Consider the following 19,920-nt stretch of genomic DNA (forward strand, 5'->3'; position numbering starts at 1 on the left):
TTCATCATACGGTTTGTTGTCAGACTGGAGACCTAAATGTCCATGGGGTTGTCGAAGGGTTTTTGCTCAGATTCTGTCTGTGCGTTCGGCTGGGATGGTCGCGAAGGAGGGATCGTGCTTTCCTGTCCGGTTTGCCGATCCCCGATGCTGGGTTTTGTTGGATCAACGTTGCCATGGATTGATGGTGGAGTGCGGTTGTGACGCCAATGGATGTTCTGTGCTGATGCAGGGCGCGGCAGTGGCGTGGCGGATCGGAAAGACGTGGGCCGGGCAGAGTTTGGCCAGACGGTGATGTACGACGGTGATGCAAGAGACGGGGGACTGGCCCGAGCCAGCATGATGGGCCTGGAGCCTTTTCCCTTGGTGGACTACCCTATTGGGCCGTGAACTGTTGGGCTGGGGTTCAGCCCTAGTCCATTGCTATTTGAGCTAGGGTCAAGTACTTCCAAAACAAGCTTGAGTCTCAGAAAATTCCTACTCTTGATAAAATCAAGAAAATACTTGAACAGAATATCGACATCAACCCTCAGAAATTCTGGGAAAAAGATCCAGTGGTCTGTAACTTAAGATTACATGATATGAATGCTATCTGTCATTTCAAAGCTATTCCTCAATACAAAGAGGAAGATCAAAAGGAATTCAGAAAAGATATTAAAGATCTTCTGAACAAGAGATTAATTCAACCATCCACTAGCTCTCATCATGCTCCTGCATTCTACGTGAGAAATCATGCAGAAAATATAAGAGGAAAAACTAGAATGGTAATTGACTACAAAGATGTCAATAGGAAGACCGTTAAAGACGGTTATCAAATTGCTCAAGTAAGAGTACTGATTAACCAGCTCAGAGGAGCTAAAGTCTTTTCAAAATTCGATGCAAAGTCGGGTTTTTGGCAAGTCAGGATGCATCCAGATAGTGTTCCTCTCACTGCATTTGGAACACCACAAGGTCATTATGAATGGTTAGTAATGCCCTTTGGCCTAAAACAAGCCCCCTCAATCTTCCAGAGAAAGATGGATGACATCTTCAAACATGTTGCTGAATTCTGTGTTGTCTATATTGATGACATCCTCGTCTTCTCTAAAAACAGAGAAGAACATATGAAACACCTCCATGAGGTCGTAAAGCTGATAGTTCAGCATGGAATCATCTTAGGAGGAAAAAAAAAATTTTTTACCCTAGATGAAGTTGATTTCCTTGGAATAAACATCAAGAATGGAGTGATAAAACTCCAACCCCACATCCTTGAGAAAATCTGGAAATTCCCAGATAGAATTCCTGATGCTAAGAGTCTAGAAAGATTCTTAGGAGTCATTAATTATGGGAGAGATTTTGGGACTCAGGACTAACAGCGATGTTATCTCCTAAAACCAGTTCCAAAAGAAAATGGAACTTCACTGAAGATGATGAAAAAATAGTGAAGCAGATAAAAGCTCTTTGCAAAAACCCCCCTCCTCTCCAACAACCAGAGGAAAATGATGAAATCATTCTCCAAACAGATGCTAGTGATAATTACTGGTCAGGTGTTGTTCTGGTAAAAACGCCTAGAACTAACATTGAAAAAATCTGTAAATTTTGTAGTGGCAAGTTCAGTCCTGCAGAACAAAATTATCCTACAGAAGAAAAAGAAATCTTGGCTATCAAGAAATTAATTTTAAACTCTCTAGGTTTTCTTGGAAAACCCTTTATTGTACGCACCGATTGTGCTAGAGTAAAGAATTTTAAAAATTTTAAACTTGATAAAGTTGTTGATAGAGGAAGATTAGCAAATTGGCAATTATTTCTTAACCAATATGATTATATTGTTGAATTAATTGCAGGAAACAAGAACTATCTTCCAGACGACTTAACCAGAGAAATGGCAATGTTCAGCCGAAGAGATGATGACGAATGTCGCAACCCCAGAAACAGAAGAACTGGGAAAGAACCTGAAAAGGTAGAGGATTCAAAAGAAAAAGTCCTCAAAAGATTCTTGCTAAGTCTAAAAGGACTAGCCACAACTGATCAATCCCAGGGTAAAGGATTGGCTAGCCCGTCTCAAATGGCAGACGGTAAAGACTCGTCAAGACAGTCGAAGGCTGTTGCTTTGCCAAAAAGCAAATTAACTCCAACTGGAGTTATAAATGTTTTTAATTATGAACTAAAACTTTTACTGATCCTATGTTCAGAACTGGCATGAGGCTAGCATACCACTAGAAGGCAATTCTAGACAACCTCTTATTCGCCTTTCAAGAAAGAAACAATGGAATTATGTTCCCAGCTCTCTTTGCTCTAGTTGAAGAACTCCATGAAAATGCTAGACCACAGTTTGAAGAGGTTTATGAAAATACACAGCAGAGTGCTGTCTAGAATGAAAAAATCCAGTATCTAGAAGATCCTGAGAGTGCTAAAGTTCCTGTTTTAGCACTAAAAGAATCAGACTGGTTCAACTTTTATAATCTTATTGGAAGTCATAATTCTGCCTCATTTCCTCCGACTCTCTTTGTCATCCCTGGACCTTATGTTGGAAGATATGTGGTCAATGTTCAGAGTGAACATCCTTAAGAACACAAGCTCTGGCTTGTTGAAAATGGTTTTGTCCATAATCTTTGGACTAAGACCAATGATGATCTCAAAGGTTTACCCCCCATCATAGTTAATACAGTCAAAAATGTCAAAAAAAACGACTATATCCTCAGGCTGAAATTCAGATCAACTCCTCCAGAATGGATTCAAAATAGAAATGGTGAAGTTGAATATATTTCTCCATATCATTATGTGAGGATTATACAAGGGAGATATCTCAACCCTGCCTGTGTGGGATATAACGGCCAACCAAACTCAAGCATCCCTTGGATGAAGGTCATGTCCCTAGACTATATCAAAAAGATCATCGAAGAAGACCCAGAAAATACATTCCTGACAGTAGGAGAAAAATCATTATCACTGCATACGATCATCTTGAAGTTGTGAGCAGTGACCTTTGTCTATCCCTCAAAAGAAAGGAGATAGATTCCACGTTAGCATGCTTGCAATGGATTGAAAAGCTTGAAAATGACAACCACTACAAGATGTATGCAGATACAGACGTAGAGGATAATGAAGTAAAAGCTAGGATGGATAACAACTCACTTGTCCTAGGCCACAATTTAGAAACAGATGAAAACATGTGAAGCAGCAAGTGTAAAAATCACCGAAAGCAACTTTGGCTTTTCCTAAAGATGCTTTTACTTTTCAGACAAGAGCAAGGTGAAAAACATTTCATCTAAATGAATCTGTTTTTTGCCAACCGACCTCCATCATCAGGAGCACTCACAAAAAGCATAAAATAATAGAGTTGTGCTGTACATTTTTATGTTTTGAATTCTGGTTTGAGTTCCGCTCCCTATAGAAGGAGCTTTAGATTCAGTTGTAAGGCATCATAAAATTGAAGAGAAGAGTCTTCTCTCAAGAAGTAAGAAAGCCATAGTAGCAGTGTGCTCTTTCATTTCCGTCTAGTGTGGAGTAGTGAGCTTTCTTTTCAAGTAAGTATCTGTAATCATTCTTATGGATAGCTAAACAGCTTTTTAGTTGTTTAATGAGGCTCTGAATTCTTCGTTTGTATCTATGTTTGAAAAAATAATTTCAGAATGCTCATCCACTTCGTCAGTATTTCAATATGTTTTTAATATATTCGTATGCTATTCTGTTTTAGCCTAAAAAACTCCTGTATTATCTCTTGAGTCTAGATTTTCTATTTCGAAGAAAGATTTGCCTCCGCTTTTTTTTTTTTTTTAAACAAGCAGCAGTTATTTCGCCTGTTAAAGTAACCGTTAGGGCCCTAGGGGTTATCATTTGGCCCTTCGGCCCTAAGCCCGCCCTGCCCATAGGGCCAAAGCCCTACCCGACCCTTGCATTAGGGCGGGCCGGCCGACCCTTTCTCAAATAGGGTAGGGTAAGGGCCATGCAATTGAAACCCGGCCCGGCCGTTTAAGCCCTAATATTTTCTATTTTTAAAATAAATTTCTCTTTTTTCTATAGCATACAACTTATCTCTTTTTTGGTAATTGATTTCCTAAACTTTATTTTCTTTAATTCTTGTTTCCTTTGTTAAATAAAAATTAATTTAGAAAGATAGTTAATTAAATATAACCTCATTAACTAATATTTATAAATGTTATAACTTATAACTTATAAGTTAATCTCAATATATATATATATATATATATATTAAATATGATCAACAAAAAACAACTTATAAGTTAATCTCAATATATATATATATATATTAAATATGATCAACAAAAAACAATGAGTTTTATATTGTCTATATGACCATGGAACCACATTTTAAGGAAAAAAGAATAATGTATTTATTTTTGTGAAACAAATTAAAGCCCTTTTACGCCCATTTCGGCCCTATTTGGCCCTATTTGGAAGGCCGGCCCGACCCGGCCCTTTTGGCCCTCGGGCTTTTCGAGCGGGTAAGGGTTAGCATATTTAAGCCTCGGCCCTACCCTACCCCTCTCTAAATTTTGTTGACTTTGACTAAGCCCGGCCCGGTCCTACCCTAAGCCCTAAAATTTAGGGTAGGGTCGGCCGTAGCCGGGCCCATGATGACCCCTACGTTAGGTGAAAAATTTGGGCATATTGAAGGCTAGTTTTGTTTTAAAAGAAAGGTTTGAACATGTTTTTCTAAAGAAAAAGTATATGTTAGACCCAAAAGTCAACATAGGATACATTAAGCACCACTTTTGAAAAGACTACCCTTATGTGTCTTTTTTCTTAAAATTTATGTAAATTAGCACAATACAAACTTATTAGTGTAAGTTGGCAAAATACTAGGATTTCTGGATAAACGGGAATTATGTTAAATAAAAACACACTTTCATATGGAACTCTGGAAAATTCTTCAGTTAGGTGAGAGCATATCTGTTGCAACATTCGTCGAGTCTAGTAAGCAGAGGAAATGGATTGGGGTTTTGTTCATAAAGCTTGGGACAAGTGGGCTTCTTTCAGTGTTGGCTCTTCAGGTCACTGCTCAACTCCTTAGCCTTGTCTCTCTGTGTCTCTGTATTATACAAGTTTGTAAATTCCGGTTTTCATGCATTCAACAATGGTGTATAGGTCAGCCGCTAAAAGCTGCTATACTCGTCAACTATGACCCAACTGGTCCGTCTCGCCTCTTGTCTACCATGTAAGTCCGATTCCATATAAACTTTACAACATTTTTCCATTTAATTTTTTTTCTTTCAGGGGGAGTTTAATTTGGTGGGTTTGTGGAAATTGCATATTCTTTGAACAAAATTGCACAATGTAATTTGATATAGGAATGTTAGAGTCAAAGGTTAAGGCTTGATGGTGTTGACAAGTGTAAGGTTTGGCTCTTTTGTGAGTTACTCTGTTGGTAGGAAGGGGATAGAGATATCTTTCCTTTATTTACTAGAGATGGTCCTTGAATTTGCGGCTCAAATCCGGTTATTTCTCCAAAATGAAAGATTTGATGCTTGTGTAGGCATTTGGAAGCAGTATTGTCATTTGCATATCAGTCGTAAATGTTCGTATACACCACATAGACACTGATATTTTCAGTTGTCTAGCGATTCCATTATGAAAATTTGACTCTTCTTGGATTTGCGGAATTCCAATAGAACTTGTACAATGGCGGGTTAGGCAATGTTGTAGACTAAATTGGTTCTATTGATGCAAAGTTTGACTCTTTAATGGCAGAATGTCTTTAGTAATAGTTGTTCCCAAGTAGCATGAGCAGCAGTTGACTATTACCACTGCCATTTTTAGTTTCTTTTTTGCATGGGAAGAATGAGCCTTTGCTTCTGATGACCTTGATGAGTGGGTGAGTTGTTCACTTACCTGAATAGGGTCTTTGGGTGATCAAGAATTCTGATGGCTTAGGTTGTGACCTTTATTGCAATTCTATGGTCTCCCAACCCAGTCCTACCTTTTTAATAAAAAAAGAGTGGGCAACTTGTTCTGAAAGATCAGGTTACAAGATCATTTGCTTTTGGTTATTCTATGTTAAGGAATTAACAGAAGGTGCAAATCTGCCGAGTCTGTTCTATCCATCTCTCTGAAAATTCACAAATGATAGTTCTAGGAGCCGTTTCTAACTTCTGTGTAACTTTCAAGAAAATTGTTTTTCTCCTCTTTCTTCCGGATATCAACATGGTTTCAAACTACCTTCCTTGAATGCTCAATATCCTCTCCAACCGCCTTAAAGGTTTTACCTTTCAAAATATTAACTTTTATGATCCTGAGAAACAAATAATACTATTAAAAAATTTTGAGTTTAGATCCTTTTGGTCTGTTTGTGATAAAATGATCATTGGATATACTTTTTGGACACTCAATTGATCAGATATAGTGTCATGTTGTAAAATTTTATAGTTGAATCAAGTTGAGTTGTTAACTTTGTCATTATTCCCAAACATTTAGAGTTCATTTTTTTTTTTGCTCTTTCTTGAACTTGCTTTATATTTTCTGGTTGGATGCCAATCTCGATCACCTGAATCTTATTAAGATCTTCTAGCGGCTGGCTCCTATGGTTTTGAGACAATTATTCAAATTCTTGATCAGAATTTGTAGCTAAGCCGGTTAATGGATTTAAAGATTCACTGCTTGTTGTCATTTTGCCCAACTTTAGTCAATCGATGAATCTTCTCTAATCATTTTCAAGCTTGTGGGAAATATAGTTGGGAAATTTTGTATGGTGGACCGGTGGTGCTTGTGGTTGACCAAGCTATTCCACAGTCCGATTCATAATAATTGCGGAAAACCACTACAGCCATTTACAAGGTGAGCAAATATGCAAAAACTTTGCTATATGTTAGACTTTGGGTTAGATGGAGGAAATGAATGTGGGGCTGTCTGAGATCGGCAAATTTTTCTAGTATTATAAATGGAAAAGAGGGACATTTTCTGCCTTTAGGGGTCTGTGGCATGGTTATCCTTAGTCACCTTGTTTTTTCTATTCTTGAACTAGTGAAGATTTGTCTGTTGGGAGGGAAAACTAAAATTTGATGATGATACCATTTTTATTGTAAAGGACGACAAACAAAACTGGGCCTATTTAACTACGATTTTAGAAAGGTTTCGTTTGCTATCAAGGCTGATTATAGATACATATCACTGCCCTTGGTTATAAATAAGTTCAGAAAGTGGCAACCTGGAGAGGTTGGCAGCAGAAGTTGGGTTGTGGGGGAGGGAGTTGACCTATAAAAGACTTGGGATTTCCATTGCATGGTAATCCTAGGGTTGCCTACCCACTTATTACTTGTCTTTATTCTGAATCGCACTCAGTGTGGAGAAGACCACAAGGATCACCTTCTGGGTGGTAGAAAAATGGAGTCCCAACTTAGAAATAGAAGTTTTTAAATTATAACAGATTTTGAGGTTATTTCTGAGATAACAACAGAGGAAGCAGTCATCTGTCTATAGCTTTTCCTTTTGACCGGTAGGAAAAACCACGACAGCCATTTTACAAGGTGAGCAACAAGGATACAAATATAAAGCCTTTCAAGATGTTTATTTTTATATTATAATTATGGTTTTTGTGACTCTGCTCAAGTGATTTGGCACATGCTGGCTAATCAAGTTGTATTCTTCAATTTGAAATGCTTATACAAAGATCTTAGATCACCTTTCTAGAAAGATTCAAGGGTTGTGAAGTCGCCAACCAACTTTTGGTGAAGCATTGTGGCCCAAATCATTTGATTCAATGAAGAGTGTTCACTTCCCTATCAAGTGGCAAAACAACCTCTTAAAATAGAACTTATTCTGCTAAAATTACATTTCAGTTTTGGGAAGCTCTCAAGTTTGTGCTCTCTTGCCCTCACCCTCCTCTTACAGTCCTCACAATTCTTTTCTAACTTCCAACTATTTTATCTTAAAATAATCATATAGAAAATATTATACTGCAGAATATTTAGTTTCTTTGAGCAACATTGAAATTCTTCTCTGAGAATTAAGGATTGTGTTTTACTGTTTTTGTCTGAAGAACAAATGTTAATATTCTTACGAGTCTGCACTATCCTTCTCTGCTAATGTAGTGATATGCTACATTTATCGATCTTTTTGACAAAGTTGGCATTATAACTTCAGGTTGTCTCACTTCTGCATCTTAGCTTTGAGAAAATTGTTTCCTCATCCTTTTAGTCCAGATATCAATGTGGCTTTGAACTAGCTTGCTCGATTGCTTTATATCCCATCCAACCCAGTTTAGGTTTACTCTTTGAGAATTATGCATCGCGTGCTCCTAAGAAGATAATTATACTATTACAAGCTTTGAATTCTGTATCCTTTTGTACCCTCTTTGGTGTGTTTGTGACGCAAACTGCTTTATACCTATTTGTACCACTTAATTGATCAGACACTATTTCCTCTCGCAAAGTTTTAGATTTGAAAGCAACTATGTCTTTTTGCTCTCTCTCAAACTTGCTTTGTTTTTTGCTTTTATGTTGATTCAACTACCTGCCTCCGTATTAAATCTTCTAACATTTGGTTGTATAAATTTGAATCAGTTGTCTGAACTCTATGGGAATTAGTAGCTAAATCAGTTGATAATTTTATATCTGCATTGCTTGTTATTCCATTAGCCCCACTTTATGGAAAAGAATTATCTCCAAGATTACTCAAGCTTGAATTTATTTATTTTTAGTTTATATATCTATATACTGATTGATAGGAGGAAACAAAGAGTCACTAGAAAAGAGAATGAATGTAGTGGATTAAAAAAATCCACAAAACTTAGGACTGAGTTGGTCAACTTGGTTTTCATGCATTGAAAAATTGTTGGGTCACCCATTATGACCTGCTACACTGATCAACTATGACCCAACAGCAGCACAAACAGCCTTAAAGTACTGTTCCATGTCTCAAAAGTCTTCGATCCTTTTCGCTTGATTCACTGTCAAGCCACTGCTTATGGCCTTCTGTAGTATAGGCACTGTCTCAGTTGTTATCTAGTATTCAAGTCTGATTTAGATAATCACTAGCATTTGGCCTAGTATAAAGGCTCCAACTAAGGGTTGGTTGAGGTCTCAAGTTCAGCTCCCCCTCCCCTTTTGATAAAAGAAAAGTAAGATTCAGATTCAAACTTGATCCGCTTTTGGATTCTCATTGTTTTCTTTTGTTATGGAAACCAATTTGTTATTATTGATCATCTCATTTCTGTTCAAACAAGATTGCACAATGAGATTTGATATGATAATATTAGTTAATCTTTAGGGAGGGGTTCGATTATTACTGTTTTTATTTTTATTTATTTATAATTTTTTATGGCTTTGAGTGTCTTAGTAGCTTAGGGATAGTCCCCTTTTTGCTATTTTTTTAGATTCGACAGCTGTTGCTGTCAAGTGTCTTGGAGTTTCTGTTTGGTAGCCGCGTCTTTGTTATTTTGTGCTTATTTGTTTTTCAGCTGTATCTTTTCATGCGTTTAGTGCATTCCTTGTCAACATTTTGCAGGACCTTTTCTTTTTTCTCTCTCTCTTTTTTTTTTTGTTTGTTTCTGGTAATGTATTCAGCTTCAGGGGAAGCAAAAAAAAACCTAACTACAATGAAAGAGATTAATGCTTGATAATAGATAAAATAGAGAATTTGGACTCTTTCGTGAGTCAATCATGTTAGTTCTGTGGTAAATAAGCCAATGAAGAAATCTTTACAACAGAGTGTCTTTCTGATGGATTTATATCGAGGCTCAAATCTAAATCATATGCTTGTATAGCAGTAGTAAGCAATATTCTAATTTGCAAGACTTGTTTATGGGAATGCAAAAGTTTCAAAGTTTTCTTTGAGTTTGTTCATTTTAAAAGGTCATTTCTTGTGTCTTTTCCGCTATTAGATTTACTTTTTGGTCATTGTTTTTGTAGCCTTTACATCTTTCCTTGATCTTGGTCCAGTGCTTAGGTTACACATTGTGTGAGAACATCCTAATTTTAAATTTGAAAATGTAGCATTTTCATCTTTTATTTGTTTGATAGCTGTGCAAACCAGTCATGTAAACCTGTCCAAAGAGTTGAACCAAGTGCAGTATGGACCAAAATACATATTAGGAACGTAACAAACTGGGCTTGTGTGCCATTATTCTTACATTCAGCCATATTAGGAACGTAACAAACTGGGCTTGTGTGCCATTATTTTTACATTCAGCTTTACATATCATGTTTTGAACATTTTTCTTCTCGAAGATATAATGATTGGGGGAAATGACCCTTTCATCTTTGATTGCCTTCTGAATTCTCAGTATAGTTTAGCTGCAAAAATTTTCTTATAGGTGTCATGCTTGTCATTTTATATTTTTTTGGAGGCACTGTACCTGAAGGTTAATTGTAATCCTGCAGTGTCGAACAAGAAGGCATAAAAGTGAATGCCATTGAACTGAGCCAATTCATTGACTTCATCAAATGTGACAAGCTCCATACAGAGAGTTTCATTATTGGGCTCAACCAATGTAAGTTTTATCCTGTCAGTTTATGGTATCTGCAGATGTCGTCTATAATGATTATAATGCTTTGTCAACTTCAATTACGGTAAAGTTTACTGGATCTAGTTTCATGGACAGATATTGTCACATCAATTCATGAGAATTGGTTCTGTGCAAGGTGCATGAACACATCAAAACCAGCTGGTGAAGGGGCTATCGTCATGCAAACAGCAACATTTATCTTGGTTGCACTGTAAGCCATACCATCTGTCTATAAGCACTGAAATAGAGAAATGTGATTTATGATGTGATTGTAACATATATAAAATGGAAATTCAAACGTTGCATCTGTTTTGACTCATTAGTGGTTTTTGTGAACTGTAACTCATTCGTGCAGATATGATGGTTCTATTGGCTCAGCTTCTCGTGCTATGTTTGCTGTTGATCAGTTTGCGTGGCAATTAAATCGACGAAATCTGTAACCTTGCCAAATACAGCTGTACGTTTTTAGTACCTTGATTTTGTCTTTGTGAACTAGTCTATTCTTAATGGTTTACTTGGCGCTATAGTGTTGCAACAACAATAGTAATAATGAATAACTTTTTAGCACTAATGAGCTATTTCTTTATTGATACGTGAAATTTAAATCTTGGCATGAATTTCGACTTCCTGCTTTCATATTATACTGATCTTTTAATATACCAGACTTACTTCCAGAAGTTACAAAATGATTGAGCATCGCTTCAACAAAAGCCAATTCAGTTCCTACTTGAAACAAATTAGTCTGTGAATGCATCTGTGGTTTTGAAATTAAAATAGTTGATGGTGCCATGATCATATGTTGTCATTTTCAACATTGGCTAGTGACTAAAAGCAAAGTCTGCATAAGTTTGAAGCGGCTGGATTTAGGCCTTTTATGAAAGCTCAAAAGTTTTACAACCTGAAATACTTGTTGCCTTTTTTCTCAGTTGAAAAGATAAAGATCTTATGGGGCGGGAAGAAGGCTAAAATTCTATGGGGATATGCTAGGTGCTTGGTATTATTTGGGTCATTTGGCTGGACAGAATCAGAGATATATTTTTAGGACAAGGATGGGACTGAGTCTGACCAAGAGGATTCATGGGACAAAATTAAGTTCAGGAGTTCCCTACGGGCTGCGGATACTTCTGAGATCAGAGATTTCTCTTTCACAGCTATTCTCAGGGACTGGAAGGTGACAGGGTGGCAGCTTAGTAATTTGTCTAGAATAGAAGTTTTTCTTGTTGCGTGCAGTTTGCTTACTTCTAGTTTCCCAAGTCTTCTTTTCGTTTGGATTTGTTGTTGTTCACTACTCTGAGATCTATCTTTATTCTAAGGACTAAAATCCTGTTTCTTTTCAACAGCAGCAAAACAAAATGATGTGGTTGTTTTTGCTATTGTTTTTATAACCTAAAAGATTGCTGGACATGCTCGTTTTATAATTGGCAACACATCTGATTTGAATCAAATGGTCAGCCCTGGAATTGTGGTCTTGCTTTGTGCTGCTAATGCAATTTCTACTGGAAATTTGGCATATACAGGATTGCATACTTTCAAGAAAACCAAATTAATTTGGTAGGCCGGCCATAGGATGTATAATTTATGTGACTTTATTTTATTTTATGGTCTATTATTACACCCTTCGAGTTTCCTAAAACATTGCCATTATGCTTTGGGAAATGCCACCGGGGCAGAAAGGATTTCTTATTCATCTTTTAGAACTTCCTACAAAATCTGTTCTGTTGCTTTTTCATTTGTGCACATAGTAGACTCTAATACAAGTGTTATTTGATTCCAAATGCTTGTGACCTCCTTACATGTAATTTGACTGCATTTCTACTATTTTTGGGAGTCTTATATGCCTTTTGCCCTTATGTTTTCACTCACAGCACAAGTGTTGTGTCTACGAGTCTATGCCCACAGGCCAGTGTTACGTCCACGCTTATGAATCCCCACCATGACCATTACCTTTTGAGTTTGCACTGAAAAGAGTGATATTATATATGATTATATGCTTGGGGGATCTAGTGTGTTATGCCGATTCAAACAACTTTTGGTGCTGCTTTGGGCATTTTATTTTTATGGTTTTAGAACAAAAGGACTACGGTTTTTGGAAGGTGTCATTCTGCCTGCATGGATTTTCCTCTTGAGCAGCCACAAAATCTGCTTGAGCCATTTTAAAGACTGAGCAATAAAGTTTTGCTATAAATACAAAACCACACGATGTGGTCAGAGTGATCTGGCACTTGCTGGCACATCAAGTTGTTTCCTGCAATTTGAGATGTTCATACATTGACATTAGACAATGATCTAAGGATTTCTTTTAAGAGAAAACCAATTGCCAGCCAACTTATTGGTTAAGCACCCTAATCAATTGGTCTACTGATGAGTTTTGACTCCCTTATGAACCGACACATGAACCTACGAATTGGCCTTATTCTCCAGGGCTTAAACATTTCAGATCAAGAGACTCAAACTTGTGCTCTGCGCTTATGCTCTCGCAGTTTTTCTTGAGAAATAGTCATATGGTTTCTTTGAGCAACCTTGATATCCTCAGTTGTGAATTTGAGATGGTCTCATATCATATTAAGCCTCGATTTCATCATATTCTAGGAATTAATATGCATCGAGCTGTATGATCTTTCACATATCTATCTTCTTTCCAACCTCATAGTTTTTTGTTCTTCTGAAAATAGCATATAGAAACTATTATGCTGCAGAAATAGATTATGGTTTGGTTGCGCAACATTGATATCCTACTATGAGAATTCGGGTTAGTAACTTTGTGCTAAATCTTAGCATCAGTTCAGGTACAAGGCTTCCTTTCACTGTAGTCGGAAAAAATGTAGTATGTATTTTATAATTATTATACATTACCTTAGAACTACATCTCTAGTAAGTTCTGCTAAGACTACATTTTTGTTATTGGCATTTTGATCGAGGGAGTTTACTTCAGAGCTCATGTTGTTGAATCAGTTTGGCTGAAAAATTTTCAAGAGGTGGAAAAGGAAGGTACTTAAAATGTACCTTTGTTCTTAAAATCAAAAGGCCAATGGAAAATGAAGTTCAAATTGGCAGTGCAACATGAATCAGCAAGGTTGGATCAAGATGCAAGGGCCACGCTTCAAATGCAATTTGTGAATTATCTATGATGTCATTTGTTTGATATGATCAGTGATTTTATTTTATTACGAGTGAGAAGTTCCTTGTAATCTCTAATTATAAAATGCAAGTAACTATGTAATTGAGCAGTTGGGTGAGTTAGTACATATGCCCAATCAATTCAATCTATTCAAGTACATGGACGTTGATATGATTATTTCTAGTTTTTGGACAGAAGAACCTCCTTTTTGTGTGTGTGGTCTGCAAACACCTTTTCTATGTGGCCACGCATCAAATTTGTCCCTATGAGCTGTCAGAGGCTGGTTCTATCAAAAGTTATCTTTGAAGAAGCTCTCGTCTTTCCTCTGATTTGAAGTAGGAATTGCCTATTTGACGTTTTTTATTAAACACTTTGGACCGCATAATTCCCAAGCATCTGGATTTATAATCATGCCTAATGATGAACATAACCTTTTTTTTTTTGGTCAAAGATGAACATAAACTAGTTCAGCAACCTGAGGATTTCGAAGTACAGAACCAAGCTCAAAGGAATTAAAATTTATTTAGAACAATAAGTAGCTCGATCATTACATAGAAAGTATACAAACCTTGAAGTCGTATACAACTTTCAAGTATAGAAACTTTTTCTTCTGTATTTAACATACAAGAAACTAGTTTGAATCAAATTCTTTATTTTTGCAGGTAGGATTGCAAGGGTAAGGACAATCGATCTTTTTTGATGGACTTCGGTTGTAATACCAGTCTCCGACGGCCTTTGCAATTGTCTGCATCATACATTATAGATAACAATAAGATCAATAGCTATACTTTTTGGAACTTGTGATAGTAATTGATTGATAATCACACCAAAAGTTGAGATTTTAAGTGAAGATTTGAGTGTCATACCGTCTTACTGACAACCGGGGAGTCAGATGCCATCCATGTCTCTTGAGTTCCGATTTGGCAGTGAGCATAGCAAGAGTCTATGAATGCTCCATGAGATGGAGAGTTGGTGAGACCACCATTGAGTACATTTAAGAACTGTAACCTATAATCTGAAATGACAAAAAAACAACCATCCAAATAAGTGATCCAGTAGAAAGTTTTGTTACAGTTCACAAAAACAATAAAAGCTTTTCTTGGTAGGTCGGAACAAGGACTTTAGACAAACATGGAACCAAAAAATTTAAGCTTTTTTACCTTGCATGGTTTGAATTTGCGCAGGTGAGCAGTTCTTTATACCAGACTTGCAGCTTTTCCATGTGCCTTTAGGATCAGCAACACTCGGTGCCAAAATGTTCTTTATCTGAATTGATTATGGATACAAGGAAGAGTGAGAAAATGCATATGCAAAATATTATTTGAATTTGGATAGAGAAAGGAAAAGAACGAGAGAAAAAGAGGACAATATTGACGACTCCTTTCTAGTAATAGTTGTGGACAATATCAGGGTTCATATTTATAAATCATTTGTCTTTCAAAGATTTAAGCAATTCTCCAACTACATACTGGAATTAAATAGGTATGATTAAATTTTTCCATGCCAACTACTTTTCATGCACACATGAAAAAAAAAAGGAGATAATAGAGCGGATGTGAATCACTTTTTAGAAAAGAAAAGGAACTAGAAAAGAAGGTTGGAGACAATACATAATATTAGAAAGTACGGATATGCAATTAAGGATCAGAATGAAGTTACCTGCCACGAATCATAAGCAGCATTTACCAAAAAAATAGGAGTCCGGAGTTGCGGTATCACATTTTGTGGGAAGAAGCACTGCAATATTTTGAAGGTAGTATTAGAATACAGAAGTAAATAGAGACGAGTCTAATCATAAGAATTTTAAACACTTACCAACCCTGGTCTCAATCTTGAAGTGCAGGATGCAGGTAAATGCTTTGCTGAACCCTGCACAACACATATACAATCAGAACCACACCAAGCCAATGCTACCACATGGACATACTAAAGGCCTGAACAGAGATATATTACATGTAGTGCAACCACTTGACTATAAAAGGCTTCAATTTGTTGTGACCCAGTAATAGTCTTCCTGTTTAGTCAATACAAGGCATCAGCAACGATGAAATTAGTACAGAAATATATCAAGACTAGAAGATAATATATGATGCTTACGCATTGATGAAGTAACCAGCATCCGCAAGGCATTTCACATTAGTTCCGGCGGGTAAGAGAGAACGGAAGTTATCACATTGAAGAATAGAAGCCAATCCTCCAGCCGAACAACCAGAGAGTAGAGCCTGTAATCACAAGGAGTACTCATAAGCGATTATAAAGGAGGACAAGACAAAGACAAAAGTAGAGATCGAGTTCAAATGAATTGGCAATACATTTTTGGCATTTATCATTCCCTTTGCTAATAGATCATCAATGATGGCACGAAAAACCCTTCCTCCTCTGAAGTGAAGATTTGTAGCCTGGTCAAGATATAGAGTTTATTAAACACCAACTTCAGAATCTCTTATGGCAGTATATAACTTGGACTGCTAACTAAACTTGAGTTAACTTACTGGGTCTACTGCTTCCACATCACCGGTGAATGATGACCCATCACAGTACCTAACCTTGATTCTGTTCCAGTTATAGAAGTCTAGAATAAAAAAAAGAGTCCAACTTTTACTGTTAGAACTTAGAAGAAACTGGTCTTAACAAATGGGAGCTATGATGATTAGCGACTGATTCATTTTTAGGATATGCTTGTTTTAACAAAGTATGATGATTAGCAAAAACTTTTATAAAAATATGTTAAATTATGAGATGTAAAGGTAAAAAACATACCTGGATTCATAGTTTGCTTTTTACCAAGAACTCCAGAAAAAGATATTGTCTTTTCCATTTTTGTGGATGAACCTCTGAAGTTTTTCGTTCGCTCAACGCAACTCTCAACATCCTTACACCATCCTCCTCCCTAAGAACCAATTCAATCAAGACAAGTTTCAAAGTGTAATCCAAAAGTTCTTATAACTTTTATCAGTTTACTAAGCTAATGACTTGTTGATCCAATAGCTTTCTCTTCTCCTATGATCTCTAAGAACCATTAACGGTACAATCCCCCCCTATCCTTCCTTTTTTAATTTGAAAGCATTTTAGAAGGACAAGGAAACAAACCTCAATATGAACCAACCAATTGTTAATCCCTGCACCAAATCCCTTGTCAAAGTGGTATGCTGGTGGGCTCCCGTCTAAACAAACTGTACGGTATATCAAAAATAGAAATTAGGACACCGTGTAGGACTCAAATTCAAAACAAACTGATATGGGAGCAATGGAACTATAGAAAAGGACATGATTGCGATTTTTCTCACCAGCTCCTTTGGCAACTGCACTCTGGACCAAGGTGAGTTCCACAGGATGGCTTTCAGCTTTAAGCAATATCAGTAAACATACCAGAAGACTTAACCACTGGCCTAATCTTGCATAGGCCATTCTGCAAATATAAGTATGAAACATCTTAGTATACAAAGACTAACAAAAAGAAAAGAAAACAGAGAAAGCAGAGCATTTCATAGCATGATTGTGATTTCCAACTATAAAACAGGTATTGTGATGTGCCGTTCCTAGAAAGGAAAGTATTGATCATCATCTACATATTTGTGAAAGAAGTAAACAAGAATTAGAGCATAATGTACTTCATCACTAGAATCAAGTCAAGTATGAAAAATAAGAGCCTCTTCTCTAAAGCAAATTAGCAACTCTAAAATCAAAAACCCAAGACAAGAAAAAAAAGAAAAGAATCTGATACCAATCCTCACATTAAGCTGATTCTTGCTTCAAATATTATCGTTAGCAAAGAATGAACACAAACTCAATACAAATTTCATAATAAGCTCATTATTATTCCTACAAACCAACCCAACAAAGAACAGAGTAAAAGATGAGAGCTTTTCAGTATTAGGACCTCCAAAACTAAAAAAAGGTGACCTGAAAGTGTAGTGAGAGAGAAAATCTAAACGCCTGAGAGTATATAAGAGAAACCCAGTTCAGAAAACAAGCTGCTTTAAGCCAATAGCTAGCTGAGTTGATGGAATGAGACTGAAAACTGAAAGGCAAAGCTGTGAGCTGTGCTTGCTTCTTTTCTGTGGTTAGGTTGAGAAAGTTTCTGCTTTTATAATACACAGAAAGTGACTTTTTTTCCGTTATGTTTATGGTGTTGGGGTGAAATGTACAGAGTGAAGAGTGCATTATGTGAGAGAGTTAACAGTAGTGATAGATGCAGCGAACCAAACGCCAAAGAAGAAGACATAATTGGTCACAGCTTGCAGAGTAGAGTATGACAATGGTCTTGTCGGTGATGCCGCGTGTATTCATTGATGAAACGAAAGCGAGTGTGTGTCAGATAGAAAGGGAGAATCTGAATAGATCAATGGACTACGTACAGGCTTCCATTTGGATGTCTTTCTTTTTCTATATTTCGTCCATGAATTAATTGAATAATAATGAAGCATTATTAAAGAAAAGACTCTCTCAACTAGTCAACAGCCGTCCAAATTCGAATTCTAGCTTTAATAATTTTTTCTCCTTTAAAATTTTCTTTTCTTTTCAGATGGAGGTGCTCCTATGACGGTGTCATCAGTTGCTTTTCATGAAGAAGTTGGATACTTAATTAGGAAGTCTCCATTTCGTTGAGTTAGAGTTTCTGAATTTCTCTTTTTGAGATGATTTTTTTTAATTTTTTTTATATAGAAATTGAAGTCTTAATATGAGTATTGGTCGTGGTCTTATTACTATGCTATGGACCTATGGTTATGGGGTTGTTCCTGTGGGAACTAACTAATTTATCCTCATCACTGTGTTTTTATTGTCAATGCTAGTGAGCCGTCTTTGAATTTCGTCAACTTACTACTCTACATTTTTCAATGTCAAGTGGCTCTTGGCTCTTGCCTCAAAGAGTGTCAAGAATTTAAAAGAAAGGAAAAAAAAATCAAAACAAAACTTAAAATGCATAATATCTTGGAATTAAAGATTTACAAAAACAAAACAAGACCACAATTGAAAAAGGTGAGTGAAATTCACATTCCTCATTTTACAAATTACAGGTGCCAACAAGTCAACATCTTTAACAACCCCAAAAGACAAAGGATCCAGACTGACTCAACCAAAGCAAGTTACGTGCCCGCCAGCCCTGATGCGCCCACCTCCAACAACTGGGCCTAGCGATTCTTTTAGCCCACTTAATTTGAACACGAAATGGTGATAAACTGTTGATCAAGATAGAAACTATTCAAGTAGTTGAAATATACTAAGAGTCTAAGAAAAGTAGTTTTGATGTATCTTGGGTTTGTTCATCTAACTTTTTGTGTTTAAATACTTGTTATGATAATTTTGATATATGGTGTTATGGAATAACTTATGTATACTCGTAGATGTTTTACTTATCAATGCTTTGTCTTTTTAATTTCCTATTGGTAGTGATGTGAGATAAATGTTGAAAGTAACCTTCTATTACTTGGGATATATTGTTCACCATGATAGTGCCTTTTCATAATCCTTGTACAGAATAATACTATCTATAGTAGGATTCAAATTTGCTCACCACTTTTATTTTGTGGTGATATCACCACCCTATTAAAACTTGCCATGTCATATAGAATTAATTGAAATTATTTTTTAATAAAACATCATGATTAACCATAATTGTGTTTTATAACACATGGCAGTTTTGTATTGAGCGGTGGTATCACCACTAAAGTATTGGTGGTGAGCAAATTTAAATCCTCTATGGTATGTACTCCTAAGAACAAAGAGGGTTTAAGTGTTAGACTTCTAAAAGTTGTTCTGGCTAAATTAGATTGGAAAATTTTAGCAGACCCTGCCAACTAGTAGGTACAAACTGGTATTTAGAGGCATATATTCTCCAATCCTTATATATCATTTTTGTTTCAATTACTTTAAAATTCATTTAGTTTTTCTTTAGTGAAAATTGGAAAAAAAAAAATTGGATAAAACAATACATGGGAAGGGGACCCAAGTCACCCACCTCAGTTTGACCCCATCACTTGCCAATAAATTGTCCCATCCATAGTCCCAAAAATTCCAAAATAGCTCATGCATTCAGACCCGCAGCACCAAAATAGGACCTAGTATAGCTTGACTCCCTAATTCTTATTGACTTTTGACTCACAAAAATTCAACTGGGGACTCGAACTGGGTTTGGCACCCATGGTTGGAGCTGCCCCAAGTTTCAGGTTTTGGTCTGGGAATCATAAGCATACGACTAAGAGGTGAGTGGATCATGCAATCATTTAAGTCTTGCATGGCAATAGAGCCAGATGATCTCAATGACTTTCGAGTATGAATCCCCATGCTCAAGTAATTAACCACCATAAGTAGCCGAGAAATATAATCACCCTTCACTGCTATTGAGATCAATGTGGTTGATTTA

General features: G+C 36.5%; 2 protein-coding genes across 5 annotated transcripts; one reads left to right on the forward strand and one right to left on the reverse strand.

The window, feature by feature from the left end:
- The first annotated feature begins 4,832 nt into the window (after positions 1 to 4,832).
- On the forward strand, positions 4,833 to 11,906 carry LOC112175994. Of its 2 annotated transcripts, none has more exons than XM_040511031.1 (6): positions 4,833 to 4,991; positions 5,086 to 5,155; positions 10,314 to 10,423; positions 10,523 to 10,649; positions 10,794 to 10,895; positions 11,365 to 11,906. In XM_040511031.1, the coding sequence occupies exons 1-5, from the start codon at positions 4,928 to 4,930 to the stop codon at positions 10,876 to 10,878; spliced, it is 456 nt and encodes a 151-aa protein (XP_040366965.1). In that variant the 5' UTR covers positions 4,833 to 4,927; the 3' UTR covers positions 10,879 to 10,895; positions 11,365 to 11,906. The 2 variants fall into 2 exon arrangements, with proteins under 2 accessions (XP_040366965.1, XP_024169559.1); XM_024313791.2 differs by having other exon boundaries at positions 10,535 to 10,649.
- A 2,140-nt stretch (positions 11,907 to 14,046) lies between these two features.
- On the reverse strand, positions 14,047 to 17,650 carry LOC112179843 (pectin acetylesterase 8). Of its 3 annotated transcripts, none has more exons than XM_024318330.2 (13): positions 17,437 to 17,650; positions 16,844 to 16,965; positions 16,647 to 16,729; positions 16,317 to 16,446; positions 16,049 to 16,128; positions 15,869 to 15,955; positions 15,654 to 15,778; positions 15,510 to 15,570; positions 15,372 to 15,425; positions 15,216 to 15,293; positions 14,717 to 14,822; positions 14,423 to 14,571; positions 14,047 to 14,301 (listed from the first exon to the last, which is right to left on the reverse strand). In XM_024318330.2, exons 2-13 carry the CDS (start codon positions 16,962 to 16,964, stop codon positions 14,188 to 14,190), a joined length of 1,188 nt encoding a protein of 395 aa, XP_024174098.1. In that variant the 5' UTR covers position 16,965; positions 17,437 to 17,650; the 3' UTR covers positions 14,047 to 14,187. The 3 variants fall into 3 exon arrangements, with proteins under 3 accessions (XP_024174098.1, XP_024174097.1, XP_040366964.1); XM_024318329.2 differs by having other exon boundaries at positions 17,460 to 17,649; XM_040511030.1 differs by lacking the exon at positions 17,437 to 17,650 and adding an exon at positions 17,291 to 17,312.
- Positions 17,651 to 19,920: the final 2,270 nt, after the last annotated feature.

This window comes from Rosa chinensis, chromosome 7, assembly GCF_002994745.2.
Source record: "Rosa chinensis cultivar Old Blush chromosome 7, RchiOBHm-V2, whole genome shotgun sequence".
NCBI lineage: Eukaryota > Viridiplantae > Streptophyta > Magnoliopsida > Rosales > Rosaceae > Rosa > Rosa chinensis.

Coding starts and splice junctions, on each gene's coding strand:
- LOC112175994 (XM_040511031.1), top strand. CDS start 4,928: ATGGATTGGGGTTTTGTTCATAAAGCTTGGGACAAGTGGGCTTCTTTC. Junction 4,992..5,085: donor TTTCAGTGTTGGCTCTTCAG/GTCACTGCTCAA, acceptor AATGGTGTATAG/GTCAGCCGCTAAAAGCTGCT. Junction 10,424..10,522: donor CATTATTGGGCTCAACCAAT/GTAAGTTTTATC, acceptor TACTGGATCTAG/TTTCATGGACAGATATTGTC.
- LOC112179843 (XM_024318330.2), bottom strand. CDS start 16,964: ATGGCCTATGCAAGATTAGGCCAGTGGTTAAGTCTTCTGGTATGTTTA. Junction 16,129..16,316: donor AAAGCAAACTATGAATCCAG/GTATGTTTTTTA, acceptor TTTTTATTCTAG/ACTTCTATAACTGGAACAGA. Junction 15,571..15,653: donor GCTGGTTACTTCATCAATGC/GTAAGCATCATA, acceptor TTGACTAAACAG/GAAGACTATTACTGGGTCAC.